Below are 23,100 nucleotides of genomic sequence, written 5' to 3'. Positions count from 1 at the left end.
AGCATAAATCCTTATAATTTCATCTTTTAAATGCAACCAGTAATGCAATTGTTGATGGCCAGAAAAAAAAGATTTTCCATTTTGATTTCACAATATTATTATTTTTATACATGTGACAAAAAATAATATTTTTGAAGATTATTGGGTAAGTACACCTTCATATCTTTCCTGATTTATTTGGTAATTAGTACACAACAACCAGTTAAACCAGTTAAAACACCTCTTTCTGTGTCCCACTGCGCTGCATGTCTCATACAAGTGTATTATCACCTGGCCAGCCACCACTCTTCCCTTCATTTAGACAATCGATCTTAATTTTTTCTTGTTCTCAGTGTTTTGTGTAATCGAATAGATCCAACACCAGCTCTCTGCTGCTGTCTTATAGGACCAGCGTCGAGCAGTCGCAGTCTATTAGTGAATATGAATAATTAATCAGGCATTGCTAGATGGGAAAAGGATACGTACGCATATACAGAATCCATATTAATAATGATGTATTGTGTTGGTGTATTACGGCACCAATAGGATGACTTTCCTATAATAAGTGCACTTTATAAGTTTAATAAGTTTAGCTGTGCATCTTCAGGTAAAATGACGTTATGCATTGACAGAATGATTACTTGACACAAAAGCACAGTAGGAAATGGACCTTAGAGATATGAATGACAATGCAGCTGATTAAATAAAGCAGTGCTGTTTGAATGAATGGGGTACACAATGGGATTTGCAACTGTCTTTTTTAACAAATGGTCAGTAAATCAAGCTACTTAACCACCAATGTTAATGTTAATTGTCAACGTTTTGATTTTTGCATATCAAAATATGAATATATACAATTTTTTTTTTTTCTAGCAATTGTTGTTAATCAAAAATACACACACACACACATACACACACAAACATATATAAACATATATATATATAGTCAGTCTAATATACAAATTATAAGTCTGTCAAACTCTTTTAGTTGAAAAGAACAGAAAGCTGTACTTTTTTTAATGGCAAAGTTATTGAACACTTGTAAATTTGTGAAATAATTAAACATGAAAGAATTTCATTACACATTTTGAGTAGCTCTAACAGTTTGCACAAAGGCAGTGAATAAAAAGGCTGTGCTTTTGTGCGATTTGGTTTACACAGGCCTCGCTTCACCCTACAGCAGACCTTAAAATTGCCTCCTGTAATCACGACAACTGGCAGGCCATTACAGCTTGTCAACAGCAAAGGCTTTTAATGAATAACAATGTTGTCGTATCCTTCATGTTGTCACGTAGCTCCAAACACAAGGTGATTTTGGAAGCACCGATGCCACTGGCTCAGCGATTCAGAATCCCAGAGGAAATTTTTATTGGCTTTCATCGCTCAGCAGACTTATTTGATTTCTCAGGTATGTTTTTATTGAAGTAACAACTTTGAATATCTTAGGAGGTCTAAAAATAGATACCTTGTTTACAAAGTAGATTCAGGCCTATAAAATTAACATCAGATCTTCAAAGGATGTGATTAAATATTTTGGGCTCTCAGCAGTGTATCGTTGATATACTATAATAGATTTACCTTATATCTTCTGCCTTCATTTTAATTTTAGAGTTTTAAAACGCTTAATCTTTTTTTAATTAGTGTTATATTTTGGTTATATATATATATATATATATATATATATATATATATATATATATATATATATATATATATATATATATATATATATATATATATTTATAATTTTTATGCTTTCATTTCAATTTTAAAGTTTAGTAATTTTGTGGTGTTTTGCTATTTGCAGTTTTTGTTGTTTTAATAATTGCTTTCAATTTTAATTTGAATGATTTTTAATCAGTTTTACTTTTAGCAATTGTATTACATTTTCATTTAAATTACATTAAATGTATTATAATAGTAATTTATTGTTTTAAAAAATGTCAGTTTTGCTTTTAGCTATTTTATTAAGTTGAATTTTGAAAATGAGAAATTATTTTAACTACTTGAATTAAAATAACTTCATTAAGCAACATTAAATTAATAATAATAATAATAATAATAATAACCATATATTTTTGTTTTTAATAATTAAACATCTTAAAATTTCAAGTAAATGAAAACGAGAAAATTTATAATATTAATAAATATTAATTTAATAAAAAAATAAAATAAACAGACATTAATACATAATTTCATTTGAATTCGTTTATTTCAGGACAATTTTTTATGGTTTTATTTTGTATCGGGATCTCTGACTTGTCAATTTTTGGTTTCATAGAAAGGTTTATGGTGTCGCTAGAAAGTAAAGGATATGTTTTGAGCTTACTAGGGTCTTCTTCCCAGGAGAACCATCTCTGGCTTTAGCAAAAAAACTAAACAAAAAAGAAGCATTTAATATGCATTCAATCTTGTTGTTTAGAAGAACCAGCTGGGCTATTAAAGATATCTCCTTTGTGAATTTTCTTTCCTTTGGGCTTTACCTTTAATTATTAGTCGAGGAGAAGTGGCGCAGCCTGTCTGTCGGCGTCAGACCACACAGATCTGTGCCGGGCGGATTGAGGTCTGACCTTGGCCTGAAAAGAGAGCCTGGCTTTCTTTTCTGTCTGTTTCTGTGTCTGGAGTGGCAGCTGTACCCTGACAGGACGACGGTTCCTTCCTCTGCTTGACATGTACCCAGGAAGGGTACTGTACCTCTGTCCCTGTAGTTTACCTCCTCTCTCTTTCCCTTTCTCTCTCTCTCCTCGGTTCTTTCACCTCAAAGGTCCCATAGCACTATCATTAATAATGGAGAGCGGTTGGAGTGGTACGGTGTCCACGAGAAACTCGAGCCTAGACAGTGAGCAAGTCTGGCTCCTCTGTATGCATCTTTTCAAGCCGCAAACTTGGAGCAATGCTTTTCACTTTCATTCCTCTACTTAAAAGACAAAGAGTTGTTTTGGATGGTCTTTATTGCTCAGGGCATTTACTGCGTCACGTTAGTTGACAGATTTCTGTCTTCGCTCTGAACAGTATGTGGGGAATCTCTGCTGTAGCGCTCAGAGAAGAGTGTGAAATACAGAGAGGGCGAGAGGATGACTGATGTTTGAAGAATACAGCGTCGTTTGACTGTGAGCTTCGGCCCACACAGAACTGTTTTGTAAAATAGATATCATTTATCCAAAAAATAAAGGTCTGTTGTCATTTACTGTCCCTCAACAAATCAGGTTGTTTCAAATACTTCTGAGAAGTAATGACTAGTTGATGACTTTTTTTCAAGGTTTGCTTGTATACATTCATGAGTTGTATGCAGTGTTCATTTAGTAGCATTTACAAATTATTGTATGTTTTTATTGATATATTTTCATATTTTCAATGTGAATTTTTCCTTTTGAAAGTTTTGTTGAATTCATCTGCTTTTGACATTTTTATTAGTTTTTTTTATAGCTTTTTTTACTTCCATTTTTCATAATTTTAGCACTTTAACGTATAATTTTAAGCTTTTTTTTAAAATCCCATCTTTTTACAATATTTGATATTGTAGTATTTCAGCTTTATTTCAAATGATGAAACCATATTTAAAAGTTTTAATTTTAGTTTTAGTTAAAAATAATACTAGTTGAGATCTATTTTTGTTTGTTCATTTATTTATTTTTTGTCATCATCCACTTTTTTATTTTACTGTAGCAGATATTTTATCTTTTTTTTTTTTTTTTTTTTTTCACACATTTGTCTATTTATGGTTTCCCTTCAAAAGCCTTATAACAACATACAATGTACCTGTTGTTTCTGCCAAAATACAATAGTACTTCAATACATTTTGTTATTTGTTATTAGCCATCACTTTTTCAAATAAATAAATGAATGAAGACTCATAGTAGATTATAGAGATATATAAATCTTCCATTTTAAGCAGATAATGTAAGTTTTCATATTGTTTTCAAATTAATTTATTATAACAATAACAACCTTTTCATTAAGTGAGCATTTTGGGGTTAGCATAGTACATATTTTTGATTGTGAGTGATGCTGATTTTTTGTTACTCAGCATATTTCAGTATTTTTCAGTTTTTGTAAAAATACTCTTTCGCTTTTTTTTTATTATTATTTTTTTTTTACTTTTCATAAAGTTTCAAACTTTATATTTCCATCCCTCGCGTCTGCATGTATTGTGAGTCAGAGCCCCAGGCTGGAGAGCTCAACCCTGATAAACTGGAGAGTATGAAATTTAATTCGTAACAGATGATTATGAACATTTGGATCGCTGTCGCTCAGCCAGAGTTTTCTGCTGTTTCATTCCCCTCCTTCATTTCTCCTTCAGAGGTCCTGACCAGATTAAAAAGGGATTTTTTTTTTTCTTCTAAGAAGTTCAAGTGCAGTGCAGGTGCATTGGTGGGTGGGGTTTATAGGACAGGTGAAAACAGAAGCCCCTCCCATCTGCTTTAATACACTCTTTAATGTAACCCTGACCCTTAAAGGTCTGTAGATCCTCAAGTAATTTTCAAATAGGATGTTCCAAAGCTTATTTAGCTTAAGTCACAATTAAAAATGTATGAATGTTACTGCATTAGATAACAAGATATCAAAAAAGTGGCATTTAATTTACTTTAAAGAAAGATAAAACTTCATTAAAAAAGAAAAATATGAAAAGTCTTATATGCTCACCATGTATTTGATGAAAAGTACAGTAAAAATAGTAATATTGTGAATTGTTATCACACTTCAAAACAACTCTTTTCTATTTAATATATTTTGACATATAATTTATTCCTGTACATTTTTATCAGCCATAATTCTAGGATGAATAGAACATTTTAAATAATAGCTAATGTTGCTGAATAAAAGTATTAGAGAAGGTATACGGTATATATACTATTAGTGTATGTACAATTCAGAATTAGTTTTGAACCTGACACTTGGTTTAGTATTTTAGATTTTACTCAAAAAAATTCAGGCATGTGTTTGAGTTTGTCCAAATACTTTTAGGGTTCAGACTTAGGCCAGTTTGCGATAATTTGGTTTAGCATTTGAAAAAATGCTGGAAATGTTGTGCGCTCCAAAACCAGAGAAATGTTTCGAGGTATGTAGGAATGATTGGAAATGCATTGTAAGCCTCATCAGCTTCTCTTCACAGCCATGACATGGCTTTCAACGCCTTTTGTAAGCTTACAAATGAAACTATCCAGAAACCTCATCCACTGTCATATTTTGCTGTAAACTTTTAAAAATTTTCCCTAAAACGTTGTGACAACTATGAATATAAAATGCACAATCTATGACTAAGATGACTTCTCTTTTTTCTGTTTTGCACATCTCTCTTCAGGATGTTTACTTTCTGTCAACTCAAACTGTGCCATGCACGGCGTGGGTCATGAATATTAATTGCGTTATGTGAGATTTGCTTGAAAAGCAGACGTTGGTAGGAAGGAATTCTTAAAGGAATAGTCCTTGAAATTAATATTTGCTGAGCATTTTCTCACCCTCGGTCCATCCATGATGTAGGTTAGTTTATTTCTCCATCAAAACAGATTTGGAGAAATGTAGCTTTGCATCACTTGCTCACCAATGGATCCTCTGCAGTGAATGGGTGCCGTCAGAATAAGAGTCCAAAAAGCTGATAAAAGCATCACAATAATCCACAAGTAATCCACACCACTCCAGTACAGAAATTCATATTTTGTGAAGTGAAAAAGCTGCATGTTTTTCATAAACAAATACATCATTAAAATATTTTACTTCAAATTGTCGCTTTTGGCCATATCTGGTCTGAATCATGTGCAGAATCTTCACAGATCAAGCACCGTTTACAAGCCAAAATAAAAATAAAAAATTTTCTAAACAGTTGCCAGGTCTGCATACCAATTCCAACCCAATTGATACTCAAAACTTGCCCAGTCAGGGACCAGGGGGAAATTGGCTACAAAATTGCATTCTGGGTGGATCCACCTTGGTCAAAATTGTGTGGGGCTGGGGATTTTAGCTTCAACCTGCAGAGTAAAAAAAAACGGGGGAAATATTTTTACTTGGCAACACTGTTATAGATTATGCACTCTTATTTTGACTAGAAGCAACAATTTGAAATTAAAATGCATTAATGATGGATTTGTTACTTTTAAACACACCACATTTTGGTTCACTAGACATTCATTGATGTACTGGAGTGGTTGCTTGTAGATTGCTCTGATGTTTTTATCAGCTGTTTGGACCTTCATTCTGACGGCACCCATTCACTGCAGAGGATCCAATGGTAAACAAGTGATGTAATGCTACATTTCTCCAAATTAGATCTGATGAAAAAATAAACTCATCTACATCTTGGATGGCTTGAGAAGTGATTACATTTTAAGCAATTTTCCATTTTTAGACTAACTACGCCTTTAGATTAGCTTGGGCCATTTGTTTGTTAGTTGTGATACCATCCACAATCCACATCTAAAGATAATTACAATAAAAGAAAAATATACATAAAAAAAAATTACACACACACAGACAAAAAAAGAAAAGCAGAGTGAGAATGCTGATGCAAATGTTTTGTTTTTTTGCAACACCAAAAAGATAAGACTTATGAAATATCATATGACAGACAGAAGAGGCAGACGTCTGGTGGAGAGCAGAACAGATGCCCTATCTCATCTGGATCTGTCTCTCTCTCTCTCTATCTCTCCGTCTGTCTCTCCACCTGCATATTTTAACAAGCACACACACATAGATGCAGCAGGTCAAATGGAAATGAGAAGTAACCAGGATAGATGTTAAACCCTGCTTCAGCATTTAAACACACACACATTCAGTAAGCTTAGGTAGGTAATGAAGTTCTAAAGTGTGCAGATAGAGTGTGTGCCTGTGGGACTGTGGGTCTGTCTCTCTGTGTCTCTGCTCATGTTTTGTTTGTTGCAGAAAAGGGAATATTTGATTAAGAGACAGACTTTAATAATACATAGGGAATTCTCTTTTGCTTATATAACGCATCTCATGTTCACACACTCACATATACTTGTGTGAGAGACCTGAGCCTTATTAAATATGCAAATAATATTTATAATGCTTTTGCTGTTTAAAGAACAGCATAATTAATGGGAAAGCTTGTTAAGTGAATCTTAAGAAGAAGAATGCAGCTGATATTGCTTATTTTTCGTATTTGTGCATTGTGCATATTCTTTCAGCTCTGATAGTTCAGATTTTTATAGAAATGTTATGCTATCTAATTAACTAATGTGCAAAATACACTTTCTTAATTAGTCACCCCACCTTTTTTTCAAGTACAGTGTCTTAAATATAATTTATTATAGTAGAGTTCCTTTAGTATATTTAAGATACACTTACTTTGAGCAAAACGATTTAAGATAATATGGATTTTTATTTATTTATTTAGTTAGTTTTATGACCCCATTGGCATTTTCTTAAATATAGTGAGGTTTATGTCTAAAATATATTTTAAAAAATTGCAGTGGGGTTTGACAAATTAAATGAATTGAATATATATCAGCACCTAACAATTCTCTCAAGTAATTATTATATATTTTCTTAAGTGTAAAGTTTACTATAGGATTTAGTAGAGTTAGTATTTAGGGTGGAATTAGGATATTTATTTAAGAATATATATATATATATATATATATATATATATATATATATATATATATATATATATATATATATATATATATATATATATATATATATATATATATATATATAAAAAATTCTAAATATATTTTCAAACTTTAAAACAGGCTTTTTTTTTCTTTTCTTTTTTGCAATGTATCTCTTACACTGAATTGCAATTAGTGCAATTAAATGTTACTTTTAGCACATTCTTGTTGATTAACATTTCACGAACGACTTCAAAGAGGGGATGAAAGAATATTATTAGCCAAAAAAAGTTGGGGTCCCCTGTTGTTCTGTTGTTGAGATGCATATTAAATATTTCGCCCAGCCTTTGAAAAAAACTTAAGCCCTTAATGATAAACCAGAAGGCATCAAAATAATAAGTGAATTTTTTTTCCACAGCATAAAAAGCAAATCTTTCCCTCATGAAAATCCATTATAACGGCAGATAATTTTTTGCCACCAAGTGCCTGCGGCATTATAATATTCATGAGCGAATGGTGTGTTAATGTTTGTGTTCCAAATAATTAGCATTTCTCATATTCCCACAGCGGACATTGTCTCACATTCCATCTTATTAACACGTCCGATTCCTGTCATCTCACGCAGATTTTTCAGTGGCGTAATAACCTTCAAATGTTTACCAAAGGTTTTTTACTCAGTTCTGTTCTGATGAGCCGTGCTGATCCGGGAGGCAGTGGGAAGGCGAGATTACGGCCCGGGCGTCTCAGACTTCTCCCTTGGCCTCTTTATTCGGGCTCTGAATGGGACGTCTGTCAGACGCTAAAGATGTGGGGCTTAATCTTGCCAAGGCTGAAGATCATACTATAAATGCAAGTCGCACAAGGTCAAAGCAAGTATGTTGCGCTCAAATCGCTCATGGCAAGAAGGACATTGCTTCTAAATAACCGGTTTGAAATGTATCCTTAGCAATTACTTCACTGCTACCATTAAAGCTGCGGTAGGTAACTTTTGATGCTCGGTTAGCGGTTAATAAACAGAACTGCTTGCGTCTTGCAGGAAGAACATCGTAGCCGGAACTACTTCTCTCTGTTTATGTCTATGAAGAATCACAAAGGTACTGGGTTACTCCGCCGCGGTATCCCCGAAGCAATCTAAAATAGTCCGAATATAAACACTTATTATAGGTGCACCCTAGTGATTCAGGACAAGCAAAAAACACGGTTTGGAAAATGGATTCATGGTGTACTCGCTTATTATATACATTTTTCTACATTTTGAACACAAACAAAGTTACGGACCTTCATTTATTAGTATATTTACAACTTAACAATTCCTTAGCCAATTACTAATTGCTACATACTACTACTAATTATGAAGAATTCTTTAACATTATGACGTCACCTTATGACATCATAATGAGTTCTAAAGTAAGTCACCCTAACTATTGATTATCTGAATACTAATGATTATTGAATATTACTCTTATTGACTTAAAGGATAAGTCAATAAAATTTCCTGACAATTTCCTGAATTTTTCCGGAATGTCATCCATGCAGTTTCAGTGAATCTTCAAAAAGCTATACACCAGTGGTTCCAAACCACGTTCCCGGATGCGCCCCAACATTGCACATTTTGCATCTCTCCTTTGTCTGACACACCCATTTCCGGACTTGGAGTCTCTACTAATGAGCTGATGATCTGGATCAGGTGTGTTTGATTGAGGTGACATGGAAAACATGCAGTGTTTGGGAGCCTCCAGGAACGTGGTTGGGAACAACTGCTCTACACGAACCCAGCTAAAGGATTGTGACTTGAGTTGTTTATTTGTTGGTTTTCTGCCTTTAGTTTTGTCTTCAGCAAGTGAAATGCATGATCAATCAGGTTGGGATCAAGAGATAGACTCAGCTATTGCAGGATAATCCACTATTTTTGCTTTGTTTTGGGTCATCGTTCATTTGCACTATGAAGCACAGCCCAATCAACTTTACTACTCCATTTCGATATGACAATATTTGGGCAAGATACAACTATTTGAAAATCTGAAATCTGAGCTTGCAAAAAAATAATAATAATCTAAATACTTTGAATCACATTCAAAGTTGTCCAAATGAATACTAAGAATATTTGCCAAAAAAAAAAAAAAAAAAAAGTTTAATATACTTACACTAGGGAATTTACAAAACATCTTCATGGAACATAATCTTTTTTTATCCTAATGATTTTTGGCATAAAAAAAACTATAATATTTACACATACAATGTTTTTTTGGCTATTTAAATATACCCCAGCGAGATCTTAAACTTTTTCTATGTACACAAAAGGCCTGCTTCTCTCAGATATTGTTCATAAATTTGTCTAAATCTGTGTTAGTGAGCACTTCTGCTTTGCCGAGATAATCCACCTCACAGGTGTGGCATATCAAGTTGCTGATTAGAGAGCATGATTGTTGCACAGGTGTGCCTTAGGCTGGCCACAATAAAAGGCCACTCTAAAATGTGCAGCTTTTTCACACAGCACAATGCCACAGATGTCACAAGTTTTAAGGGAGTGTGCAATTTGCATGCTGTCTGCAGGAATGTCCACCATAGCTGTTGCCCATGAATTGAATCTTCACTTCTCTACCATAAACCATCTCCAAACGTGTTTCAGAGAATTTGGCAGTACATCCAACCGGCCTCATGACTGCAGACCACATGTAACCACACCAGCCCAGGACCTCCACATCCAGCATCTTCACCTCCAAGATTGTCTGAGACCAGCAACCCCAAAAGCTGCTGCAACAATCGGCTTGCATAACCAAAGAATTTCAGCACAAACTGTCAGAAACCATCTCAGGGAATCTCATCTGCATGCTCGTCATTCTCATCAGGATCTCAACCTGACTGCAGTTTGTTGTCGTTACCGACTTGAGTGATCAAAAGCTCACATCCGATGGCATCTGGCACTTTGGAGAGGTGTTCTCTTCACGAAGGAATCCCGGTTTTCACTGTACAGGGCAGATGGAAGACAGTGTGTATGGCATCGTATGGGATGAGCAGGCGTATGTTATGGACAAAGAACACAGGATCATTTTATTGATGGCATGTTGAATGCACAGAGATGCCGTGACAAGATCCTGATGCCTATTGTTATGCCATTCATCCCCGACCATCACCTCATGTTGCAGCATGATAATGCATGGCCCCATGTTGCAAGGATCTGTACACATTTCCTGGAAGCTGAAAACATCCCAGTTCATGAATGGCCAGCATACTCACTGGACATGTCACCCATTTAGCATCTTTGGGATGCTCTAGATCGGTGTATACGACAACGTGTTCCAGTTCCTGCCAATGTCCAGCAACATCGCCAGCCATTTAAGAAGAAATGGACCAACATTGCACAGGTCACAGTCAACAACCTGATCAACTATATGCAAAGGAGATGTGTTGCACTGCTTGAGGCAAATGGTGGTCACACCAGATACTGACTGGTTGTAGGATATATATATATATATATATATATATATATATATATATATATATATATATATATATATATATATATATATATATATATATATATGTGTGTGTGTAATAAAGAATTCATAAACAAACAGACCAGCTGTTGCTGAACTGTGTTCAAGGCTGCAGGATTTCCCTGAACATCCTTTAGTAATCTCTACAGTTCAGTTCATTTATCATGTAGAGTACACTACTGTACAAACCCATTAAGTGGTTAGTATAAAAGGGCAGCCTGACCCCACTTAATGACATCCCAGTGCTCCGCATGTGCTGTGAATTTTAATGTGGAAGCACAGCATGCTACAGGATCTTTATAAAAATACTACTTTCCTGAAGAAAAATTTCACAGAGCAGAGATCTCAGGTTACTTATGTTTATTTCAATAGATCTATACTATAAGAAGAGTAATATACAGTATATCACTAGAATAGCTTGTGATGATAGCGCAGGGATTGCCTTTTGCAACCCTGTAGTATTCCGTTTACTTGAACCACTCAATATTATCAGGATTTGTCAGTGTAATTCGGAGATGATGGGAAAATAAATGCATCACATGGATCAGATGTATTTATTTTGGTAGGTAAATTACATGGTATTCAGACTCTAATGTAATGCAAATAATGTTTCTGGTCTGTGTTCATAGGAGATGTTTATTTATGCTTCTCTGTAAACCAAAATGTTTCTGCCATGTTGGCAATAAAACATTTTATGAATGGAAGTGTGAATGGACTTGAATATTAGATGATATTGGGTTTAAAGCGGCCATATATACAGTATAATATGTTTTTTTTTTTTTTTTCCTTGAAATACATTTTTTATTTTAGGCAAGGTTCATGCACCAAAATGTGATTTTTGCTTTTCACAACCATATTCCAAGCTCTCTTTAACCTTTAGAATACTTTCTGAAAATAGTCTTTATCTGTAATAATTTTATTTCTACACCACTGTTCAAAAATTTAGAAAAATGTAGATGTATTTTTAATGATTTTGAAAAAGTCTCTTATGATTTTTTAATTTGTTAAAAAAATGACCATGATAATGTGAAATATTACAATTTAAAAGAAAAGAAAAGAAAAAGAGATAAATGCTGTTTTTTTTTTTTTGCATTTTTTTGCATTTTCTGTTGATCAAAGAATCCTGGAAATAGATTTTTTTTTTTATCACGATTTCCACAAAAAATAAAGAGAAGTATAATTATAATTATAATTATTATTTTTATTATTATTAGTTGGAAACCAATAGTAATTCATACTAGGGTACCAAATTAGCATATAAGGTGATTTCTGAAGGATCACGTGACACAGAAGACTGGAGTAATGAATAAATTAAATTTTAAAATATATTCAAATAGAAAACAGTTATTTTGAGTTGTATTTATATTTCACAGTATTACTATTTTTACTGTATTTCTGTTCACATAGATGCAGCCTTGATGAGAATAACAGACTTAGTTCAGAAACATAAAAAAAAGATATTATTTCAAACCTTTTTAGCAGTAGTGTATTTGCTGATAATCGTTTGATTTGTGCTTGTGAGAATAATGCAATGCAATCTTATTTGTAAAATGTTTCATTCATATTTGTGTATGTTTAATATAAAAGCCAGTTTTTGCAGTGAATTCCCAGCAAAAATAACTACATTGTAATACACACTTACAATCACACTCACAATGCTAAATTATTTGTACCATGACAAGATTTTCCTCATGCTGTCCATCCGAATTGCATTTTTACTATAAAACACAGCCTTGTCTTATTATTTAGGATGGATTGTATTCATGCAAACTGATTCATGATTTTTTATTAGAAAGCAGCTGCAGAAATATCGAAATTCATAGAAAGTAGATCAGTGTATGTGCTTGCGAGTGAGACCTCCCGCCGCGCCGCCGTCACCATCTCCCTGTGATTTATCTGCTTTTCATTACAGCTTTGCCTGTAGACAGAATTGTTTCATAATGAAGAAATATATCTCCACTCTGCCTCATGCTCATTTGCTTTACAATCCGAGCGTGTTGTGGGAACGCAGTGTGGTGCGAGAGAGACACCAGAGATTACGACACAAAGAAATGCCCTGAAGATTGCACTAATTTAGTTACATTTGCATATGGAGAGATGCCGGTGTTCGACAGGGCCTGCTGAAACGGTGTCACATTTGAAACCGCATTGAAAGGCGCAGTGAAAGCAAGTGTTTGAGCCTTGGAGGCCACACTCTCTGTCACTCCAGTCTGCAGCTTTAACACATCACATCGCAACATGCTTTTCCCAAGGGGAAAAAAAGAAATGTGTTGGTTGTCATGGAAATCTATAGCCATTTTTCTTTCTTTCTCAGCGTTGAGCGGTCCGGAGTCCGGAGGGAGGGTTGCAGGAATGAGATGTGGGCAGGGTGACATGGGGCGATGACAGCGGGCAGCCGCTGGTATTGATCTGCGATCTGTCACGCCAGCCCACTCTTGAAAAAGCGCTCTAAAGTGTTTCACAACACATATCTTATTTTTCATTTTCTGCTGCTATTCTGTTACGCCAATGCTCCACGGGCCCGGCCGAGAACTGGACTGCGTGCAGCCGTAAAAAAGAGAGGAACTGGAGACTTCAGAAATATATGGAAATCAATATCTAGCCCAGAAATGCCAAAAATTTCAGCCGATAAATATCAACATGGAGCTAAGAAAGCTTTTGTCTCTTGATTTTAGACTAACGTTTTGCCCTTTTAGAAGTGACTTCCATGTCAGTCCAGGGCTAGAGTTGTGGCTTGAATATGTTTTGGATGCTGAGATACTGGCACGGTCTGAAACAATTTCTCGGCAAGCGCTTAATGCATGTAAAAAGTGGTTGGAGTTACCCACCAGTCGGTTAGTTTTGTCTTGCAACATAATACATTGCTGCAATTTGTGTTCGTCCAGTTTTTGCCTCAAGGATAAATTTGGAATCCTATTTATTTATTTATTTATTTCTTCCTTTGGAGTACTCCATGTGGCACACATGTGTGCAATATCCTCAGCACCAATATGAAAATGCTATATAAAGAATATTATCACTTAATCTTTTTGTGACAGATGTGCAGTAGCATTTCTGAGAGATGTCGGCGAACTCTTGTATCTTGTATATGGTGCTGTAGGTAACAAAATTGCTTGAGCATTGAAAAAAATAAAATAATGAACATTTTTTTTTTTTACACTTTTTTTATATATATTTTAATGAAGTCTCTTATGCTGAACAAAGCTACATTAATGTGCTTTAATTATTCAGTTATATTGTGAAATACTATTACAATTTAAAATTCTTTCTATTGTAAAATATTTTAAAATGATATTCCTGTGATGCTAAGCTAAATTTTCAGCATCATTACTCCAGTCTTCAGTGTTACATGACTCTTCAATTACATTCATACACTGCATGAGGATGCTTATAGTGTGAGACACAATGCAACTGCCAATGCATGAATTTGTATAATTCTTTACTTAAAGGTACAGGTTGTATGACCTGCCACGAGAGGGCGCACTATCAAAACAATAACAATTTCATGTTTTTATGAGGGTAAGAAGGAGTGTGGAATGATGGGATGTGTTGTCTTCTACCCAACCACCTACAGCTATCAATCAGACGGAAAGATAAATCATGGATTTAACACAAGGTCAACAATTTGCGCGAATAGATTACATACAAAGTCAATGCAAAGACGCGATCAGATTATGGATCAGATGAGTCCTCGCACAGGTCTAGAGACACGATGCCTTGCGTTTGGCCTGTATGCCCCATAATAATAATATTGTTGATCGTTATAATAGCATACAATTTCTGTAAAGATACGAATCAAAACAACTGTCGAGTAAAACACGAGAGAGATTGGCAGCTCTTTCTAGTTGAAGTTTGTCGCGAAGCTACTTCCGCATTTCTCGTGTCACTGTCTAGAATGGGAATTTTCTCATGATTTACAAGTAGTTGAAAAATATTAGAGATATTGTTAGTAATCAGCTGGACAAAATATATACTGTAACACTAGCCTAGTGGCTTTGGGATATATTACTGCGAATGTCTTTTACATTTTACCTTTAACAAAAAAAAAGGTTTTTATGTTTTAGTTTTTCTCACTTGTAAGTTTATTTGGATAAAAATTTCTGTGAAATTAGTATAATTTTAGAATAAGAGTTTATAGTTTGTCTTTAAACCTAAAGCGTTTTGGTTACAAGCCCATTTCTTTAACCTTCGTGCACCTTCAATTTGTGTCAATTGGTAGAAATGGGAATTGAACCCACACTTCCATTTAGAAGGCAGAAAACTCCTCAATTGAGAAGGCTAAAGAACCTTAGGCCTCTGTTTCTTCTGGTTAAATTCTATAGCACTCTGTGGTTGGTGTCCATTTCAGGAAGCACAAGAGCTTTATTTATGCAACACGGGCTGAATTCACGAGCTGAATGCTGCAGACTGACGCCAAATTCTCTGCATTTTGACATCGTTTGCTGTCACAAAGGTTCAGGTTTTCTTCTCTTTGGTCACACCTGTGCTGTGTTTGGTTTTCTACAGGGCAAGACTACACAAACAGAAAATGAATGGCAAAGAAAGCGCAGTGAAAAGAGAAGGGTGGAGAAATGTTTTGTACTAGAGAGTGTAATGTTCAACATTTGTCAGCTGTTCTGTCAAGTATGACCAGTATTAGTTTGGATGTCTGACACATCTTTTGTCTTGAGAAGCATGGCTTTGTACTCTAGACCTCTGCAAAAAGTGCTTTTGTTGCTGTTTTTTTAAACGCATGTGGAGTTTTTTGTGTGATTGGATTTTTCAAGCTTAATCCTCAGTAACCTGAGATTGTTTTGCCACAGAGCTTTCTGAAAATTAGTGGCAGACTCATTCCCATGTGTTATATATTATGTAACAAGAATGGTTTAAATTATGCTATACTGTCTTTTGGGATAGTATTAAACAGACCTTTATTCATATTTGTATATGAAAAATTCATTATCCTTTATCTTGCCTAGAAGCAGATGCCACATTGTATGGTCTGTTCCAGGATCGCTGAGCGTTTCCCATCTCTCAGAGCTTCTGTTTGAGATGTTACTGCCAATCTCCTCTTTCTGCCACTTCTTTTTGAGCAGGAAGTGAAATTTGAGGAGTTAATGGAGCGTTTTCTGGCTCTCCTCTTCTCTGCTGGAGTCTTATGGGGGAGTCCGCCCTAATCCCACAAATCATGCCAGCTTATGAATTTTAAATGAAAAAGCCCAAATTTCTTTCGTTGCACTATTAATTTCACCTCACCTGAGCCGAGCTCTGATACTGTGCTGCCCTGCACTCATTCAATCACCACTGGAAATACAATGTTAATCTGTGAGCTCTGGACGTAAATTACATTATCTTGACATGTTGTGGATGAAGAGTCTTGAGAGTCTTGAGACCCCAACAATGAGGGGTGAATTCAATAAACTGCACTTCAGCACTTTTTTGGATGCAAACCCCTGCATCTTATTCACAAAGCACCTGCAGTCTTTAGATATGTGTAAAATGCACTAATACAGGGCTGTGGCTTGAGTATTTCAGTTATAGTAAGTCACTGTTATTTTTTTTCAGACTCTCTATGCACACATTTCTCATCAATTCCTTTAGTGAACACACGTACATCATCATCAATACCTTTTATCAGCAAGAATGCAATAAATTAATCAAACGAGGCAGTAAAGACCTTAATATAAAACAATTATTTTTTTCTTTTTCATCTGCCTGAATAAACATATTAAAGCGTAAAAACGATTCGAAAGATCAGATTTGTAGAAATGAGTTGAACTTCTTTTGGTTTGATATATGTGTAAAGTACAGGTTATGGTCTATCCTTGAATAAAAAAAATATAGCCGTTATTGTTGCAGAGCTTAGATTTGTTGGTAGGTCACAATCTTCTGAACGGAGATTCTGTTAGAAAGGCTGCTGGTTATCTAAGGAGGGAATTTGATATTTTTCACAGTATTCTCTTGGGTGCGTTTTGTGCCCCTCGAATACAGGAATAATGATACGAAACAATGAGATGAACCACAGCCCACTGAATCGGCTGTCTCTGTGGACCTGGGAAACGGAGCGAGGAAGGGCTGCGGCGTTTGTTCCGAGCTCTCTGAGTATAGCTATACGCAGATATGAATTTGATATTTTATAATAAAGTTTGACACACAGATCCCAGATGAGACATGACAACATACTCTAACTAGGCAACATCAAATCGCTAGCATCAAGTACTAACTTAAAGAGAAAATGCGCTTCCAAACTGTAAAAACTCAGACTTAACCATTAGCTTTTACAGTCTTTTGATTGACAGCAATGTTTCCTAGCAACCAAATTGTGGAGGATAATGCTAGCATGTGTTCTGTACAATTATCACAAACGATCATTTACCATATTTTATTCTGCAAATGTTTGCTTGACGGGTTTTATGTTGTGTATATACACTGTTTTTTATTTATTCTTAAAAATATGTCATAGATTGATACTTTTTCTACATATTTATAGAAATACAAAATAATATTAGTAATAAAATACAGTAAATCATTGTCTTAAGTCATGTCATTTAAATTCAGTCTAAACAGAATGGGTTTATTTTTGATGACTCTTCATAACTTGAATAGAAGTGCTTTCCTGATTAGTCGAGGGAATGTAGGATGTCTTAATTTTGCATAAACTGTCCTCACCAAAGCACAGATAATGGAAAAGAGAGTTGAATATTGAATTGCAATAAGCATCAAAAGATGACAGATTGTGGAAAGAACATTAAAATTTCTTTTCATATTTAAACTCTTTTGAAGTGCTCTCGTTATCATTAAGAGTTAATGACTAGGGTTTACTGGGAATAGTTTCGGGAAGAAGTTTGGAACTGCTGAAACCAGTTCACAGTTGCATAAAACGCTTACAAGTTAGTCAATCTAATTGATTTTCTTTGAGACTGGTCACTGGTTACACAAAAACAACTGGTCGAATTTGAATCCAAAAATGCTCTGCGCTGCATATTTTAAAATAAACATAAAATTAATTGTTCCTACATACATAAATGACATCTTTAAAAGAAAAGATTTCTCCATCACTGTTAATTTGAATATGTGTCTTACAAAATTATATAATTAATTGCTCTCCCTTATATTGGTCCAAACCTGTAAGATCTTCGTTCATCTTCGGAACACAAATTAAGATATTTTTGATGAAATCCAAGAACTTTCTGCCCCTCCATAGACAGCAAGAGAACTGACACGTTCAAGGCCCAGAAAGGTATTAAGGACATTGTAAAAGAAAGTCCACATGACATCATTGGTTCAATCGTAATTTTGTAAGGCTACGAGGATGCTTTTTGTGTGCAAAAAAATAAATAAATAAATAACAAAATAAATACTTTACTAAATGATTTCATCTTTTCCAGGTCAGTCTGTCATAATTCATGAGACTACCACAATGCATGTTTAAAAAAAAAAATAAAAAAAAAATAACTTTCACTCCGTAGGTGGATAGTTTGGTGCATGGCATATAACTCTTAAAAGAAGACTTTTTAAAATACCAATGGGAAAAATGAAAAAGTGCACTTGGCACTGTTGGATTATTTTGATGGCTTATTTCCTAATTATTAATTAGGTCTTGTTACATAAGCTGATTAATATTCAGAAGCCATGTTTAAGCTTTAAAAGAACTGGTTTATTGCAATGGGACGGAAGTTAAGTTGTATTGCAGATGTTCCACACCAACCTGAGATGGCGTTTGTGTATATATTTTTTCACAGCACATACATTTTTTATTAATATTTGAGAGCACACTAATCTAACTCAAATCAATATGTTCTGACCTGGAAAAGGGGTCTGTTGTAGAGAATTTTCTCTGGAACGGTACTAAATTCAGTATGAAGTTGTTTAAAAATAGAACATGCTAAATCACTTTAACAGTTGTCTGGTTACATTTGTGTGGATATGATGAATCTTGCATTTGACTGAGCAATTCATTCACTGTGCTGTTTATGTGGATGTTGAATGTGTGATGGACGTTTCAAATTCTCCATCTTCTTGCCAGTGCTTCTGAAATGACCTTTTCCATATTGTTGTCCACTAAGTACATCAATGAGTTGCAAACCCACTCCTTCCCAATAATGCAAGTATCATGAGCACCCGCCCTCATTCAAGAACTCATTAATGTGACTAATATCCATGCACCCCACTGTGTTCCAAAACAACAAAGACTTCTGTGCATGTTCCAAGAGCTCATTTAAACACTTTAATGTCTAATCAGACAACGCTTGCCTCACCAGCAGAAATATCCACCAATCACAAAGAAATGTCTATCAGATATGATTATAAGCACATCCAGTTGAATTACAGCGTGGCCAATGTAAGCTATTTCACAGTCCACTGATCACTCAAAATACGCTTGGTACAAATGACATCGGACATCTGTGCTCATCTGAACCTGAGATCCACACGGATAAACCTTTATTCTACCTAGATAATGATTTGACGAACTCTTCCTGTCTCTGTCTCTCTTAACAGAAATCGAAAAGGTTCAGAAAGATGAAGACAAAGAGGATGAGAAGTTCATTGATGTTGTCATCAACAAGAACATGAAACTGGGACAGAAGGTTTTGATCCCTGTAAAACAATTTCCCAAAGTAAGTACAACAAAGCTGTTTTTCAGTGTATAATATGATACAGTTGTTAAACCCAACTAGAACAGAACAGTTTTGGAGAAATGTAGCATTAAATCACTTGCTCACCAATGGATCCTCTGGAGTGAACAGGTGCCGTCAGAATCATGACAGTAATCCACAATTAATCCACACCACTACATCAATTAACACTGTATCAAGTGAGAAAAACAAATCCATCATTAAAGCATCTAAAACGGTTGCTTTCAGCTGAAATATGCCTATAGAATTGCTTTCTGCAGTGAAAAGTCATCTCGTCTGAATCAGTAGAGAAATAGGCACAGATCAGGCAGCTTTTACAAGCAAAGCAATACAAATCAGTTCTAAACAAACATGTCAAACATGGATTTTGATGTGCAGGAACAACATGCAATGGACTTTTTCACTGGAGGAAGTGTTATTATGGATTATGGACTCATATTTTGGCCAGAAGTGATGGTATAAAGTTTAAACATAATAATAACAGATTTGTTCCTTACAAAATATGCCACTTTTTGCATCACAGGATGTAGAGTGATGGACGGAAGTCATGTGTTTTCTTGTGATGTTTTTATCAGCTGTTTGGACTCTTATTCTGATGGCACCCATTCACTGCAGAGGATCCATTGGTGAGCAAGTGATGCAATGCTAAATTATCCAAATCTGTTGTGATAAAAAAAAAAAAAAAAAAAAAAATTAACACTACATCTTTGATGACCAGGGGTTTAAGTAGGGTCTCATCAAATGTTTCTTTTTCAATGACTGATTGCTTTAATGTTGTTTCAGTGCTAGTGAAACTGATCATAATATTTCATAAATATCCAATGCAATTTGTCAAAAATATAAATGATTTTCTATAGGCAGTGTTACAGTGTAAACTAATTAGAAGCTGTAGACATACATTCTTAATGTTAGGCATGTCTCCTTCACAGCTGATGACCTTTTTGTCTTTCATTTGTTCAGTATGTTATCACACGACTCCACACGCCAGCACTTCACTATACATACAGACCACAGTCATTCATAAGGATGAAAAGCACTTCACAGCGCAGCTACATGTTAATATGAACACAAGTATTGATATTGAAGCATGCACAGGGTGATTTCAGAAAATGGTCCTAATTTCCATATTGTTGCTGTTGAGTGTGTTATTTGATGATTTTTGCTCCCTTAGCAGACGTAGAGGTGAGCGTGACCTTGACAGCAGACTAGCACATTATCATACCACTGAGCATGTGTGTGTGTGTGTGTGTGTGTCTGTGTTCATGTGACGTGTGCATATATTCCCGCTGTTTTCCCAAAGGACTCACAAACGAGGAACAATTCTTTCTGTACCTCATTTAGTCTGTGCTTTCGTAGTTCTGCCAACATAATTTAATGGGCTTCTTTGTTTGCGTGGTCTTTAATTCACACTGTTCCATCCTGAGAGGGTGAAAGAGCGACAAACAGCAGGAGAAAAGAGAGAAACAGAGAAATTTAAGCAGCAGGTGTAGATGTCTGACTATTTAGAAAAAAAAAGAAGCTTTTTTAGGGGAGTGAAAGGGTTTCTATAGATGATAATTAGAACAGCGTGTTTATGTGATTGTTTGAGGAGGAGTTTCATTGACGAAAGAGATGAGTAAATGAACAGGACATGTGGAAGGAGAATAGCATCTGCTCATGTTTTTTTGTGTATCATAATCTTAATTTTAATTCACTTTCAATATTATACTGAGCTACTGATATTTTCTGTATAAGAAATAAATAAAATATGTACCTTAGTTTAAACTATTTATGATTTATTAATGGTTTTGAAAGAAGTCTCTTATGCTCACCAAGGCTGCATTTATTTGATTAAAAAGGCTGTAAAAACAGTATTTTTCTGAAATATTATTACATTAAAAAAAACTGTTTTGAATATGTTGTAAAATTTAATTTATTTCTGTGATCAAAGCTCAAGTCTTCAGTGTTAAATGATGCTTCAGAAGTCATTCTAATGATTTGATTGCTGATTTGATGCTAAATTATTAAAAATTATTATTGGTACTCAATTATAAATAATGTTTTTTTTTTTTTTATTATCAATGCTGATACAGTTTTTTTTCTGCTTAGTATTTTGTTTTTATTTTATTCTTTTAAATACAATTATTATTATTATTATTATTATTATTATTATTATTATTATTTTCAGGATTATTTGATGAAAAGAAAGTTTCAGATAACAGCACTTATTTGAAATATAAAACTTGTTACTTGTATAAATGTATTAAATGTCACTTTGGTTCAAATTTATGAATCATTGCTAATTTAACATATTTTCTTTTTTTTTTTATCCTAAACTTTTGAATGGTATTAAAAAGTGTTATTAAAAATAAAACTGTTAATAATATTTGAGTACCAATTATAATTGATAAATATTGAAACTGGACTAATGTCTGCTGAAATTTAAGCTTTGACATCAAAGGAATACATTTCATTTAAAATTTTATTAAAATAGAAGACATTCCTATTTTAAATTGGAAAAATATTTCTCAATATTTATTTTTTTACCGTGTTTTTGATCAAATAAGTGCAGCAAATAAAAACAGACTTGTTTAAAAAATAATAAAAAAAAACCTTGGTGGTGCATGTATATATATATATATATATATATATATATATATATATATATATTTTTATTTTTTAGAACCAATTTTAGCATACTTGGAAGTTTTACTATACAGTGGTAGCATATAAAACCAATAACAAGAAGAGAATTGGCCTCTTCATGGCAAATGAGCCCTGGAAAGATGAACAATTCATGCTCCTAACATGAGGACAGATGGGCCGTCGACAGCCTCATACATTTGTGCGGATACACACACTTTTGTGCACCTGTATATGATGTATATATTTATTCGAGTAGCTGTGTGTGCACACACACATTCAGAGAGTGATAATGTGTGTGAGCTATTTTTTGAAGAGGGTTTGTAAATGGGCTCTAGGATCCCAGAGGGAGTGTGCTGTGAAGGGTAAAACATCTCTCACACACACAGATACACACACTCTACTCTCATTTTTTTACTCATATTATATATGTCTGGTACCTAATATCAGACCGGGATTGAATTTGTAAATAATGGAAAAATATATTATTATTATTATTATTGTTATTGTTCATTTTCAGTTTTAATGAATGTGACTCTTTTTGCTCATGCATGCACCAACAGACTGCAGCAGTCTGAATCAGAGCTCAATTATATATATATATATATATATATATATATATATATATATATATATATATATATATATATATATATATATATAAAATATATATAAGGAAATAAGGAAATATGAGTGGTTCTTTCAAGTGCAAAACTCCATAACGTCAGGGAATTCTGGATGCTTGCCAGTGGTGTTACTATGTGGAAACAGCCTGCCTTCAAGTTAATTTAATTTATTTATTTTTTTGGGTTGGGT

At 34.2% G+C, this 23,100-nt stretch overlaps 1 protein-coding gene across 1 annotated transcript in view; it reads left to right on the top strand.

Annotated features, from left to right (window-relative positions):
* LOC127978775 (KH domain-containing, RNA-binding, signal transduction-associated protein 3-like) overlaps positions 1 to 23,100 on the top strand; it is a 113,112-nt gene that overhangs the window by 42,347 nt on the left and 47,665 nt on the right. The window contains exon 2 of the mRNA XM_052583672.1: positions 19,526 to 19,644. Within this exon, the coding sequence (XP_052439632.1) occupies positions 19,526 to 19,644 (119 nt within the window). The remainder of the gene's footprint in view (positions 1 to 19,525; positions 19,645 to 23,100) is intronic.

This window comes from Carassius gibelio, chromosome B19 (genome assembly GCF_023724105.1).
Source record: "Carassius gibelio isolate Cgi1373 ecotype wild population from Czech Republic chromosome B19, carGib1.2-hapl.c, whole genome shotgun sequence".
Taxonomy (NCBI): Eukaryota; Metazoa; Chordata; class Actinopteri; order Cypriniformes; family Cyprinidae; genus Carassius; species Carassius gibelio.
Note: the sequence above shows the minus strand (reverse complement) of the source record. Positions and strands in the feature narration are given on the sequence as shown.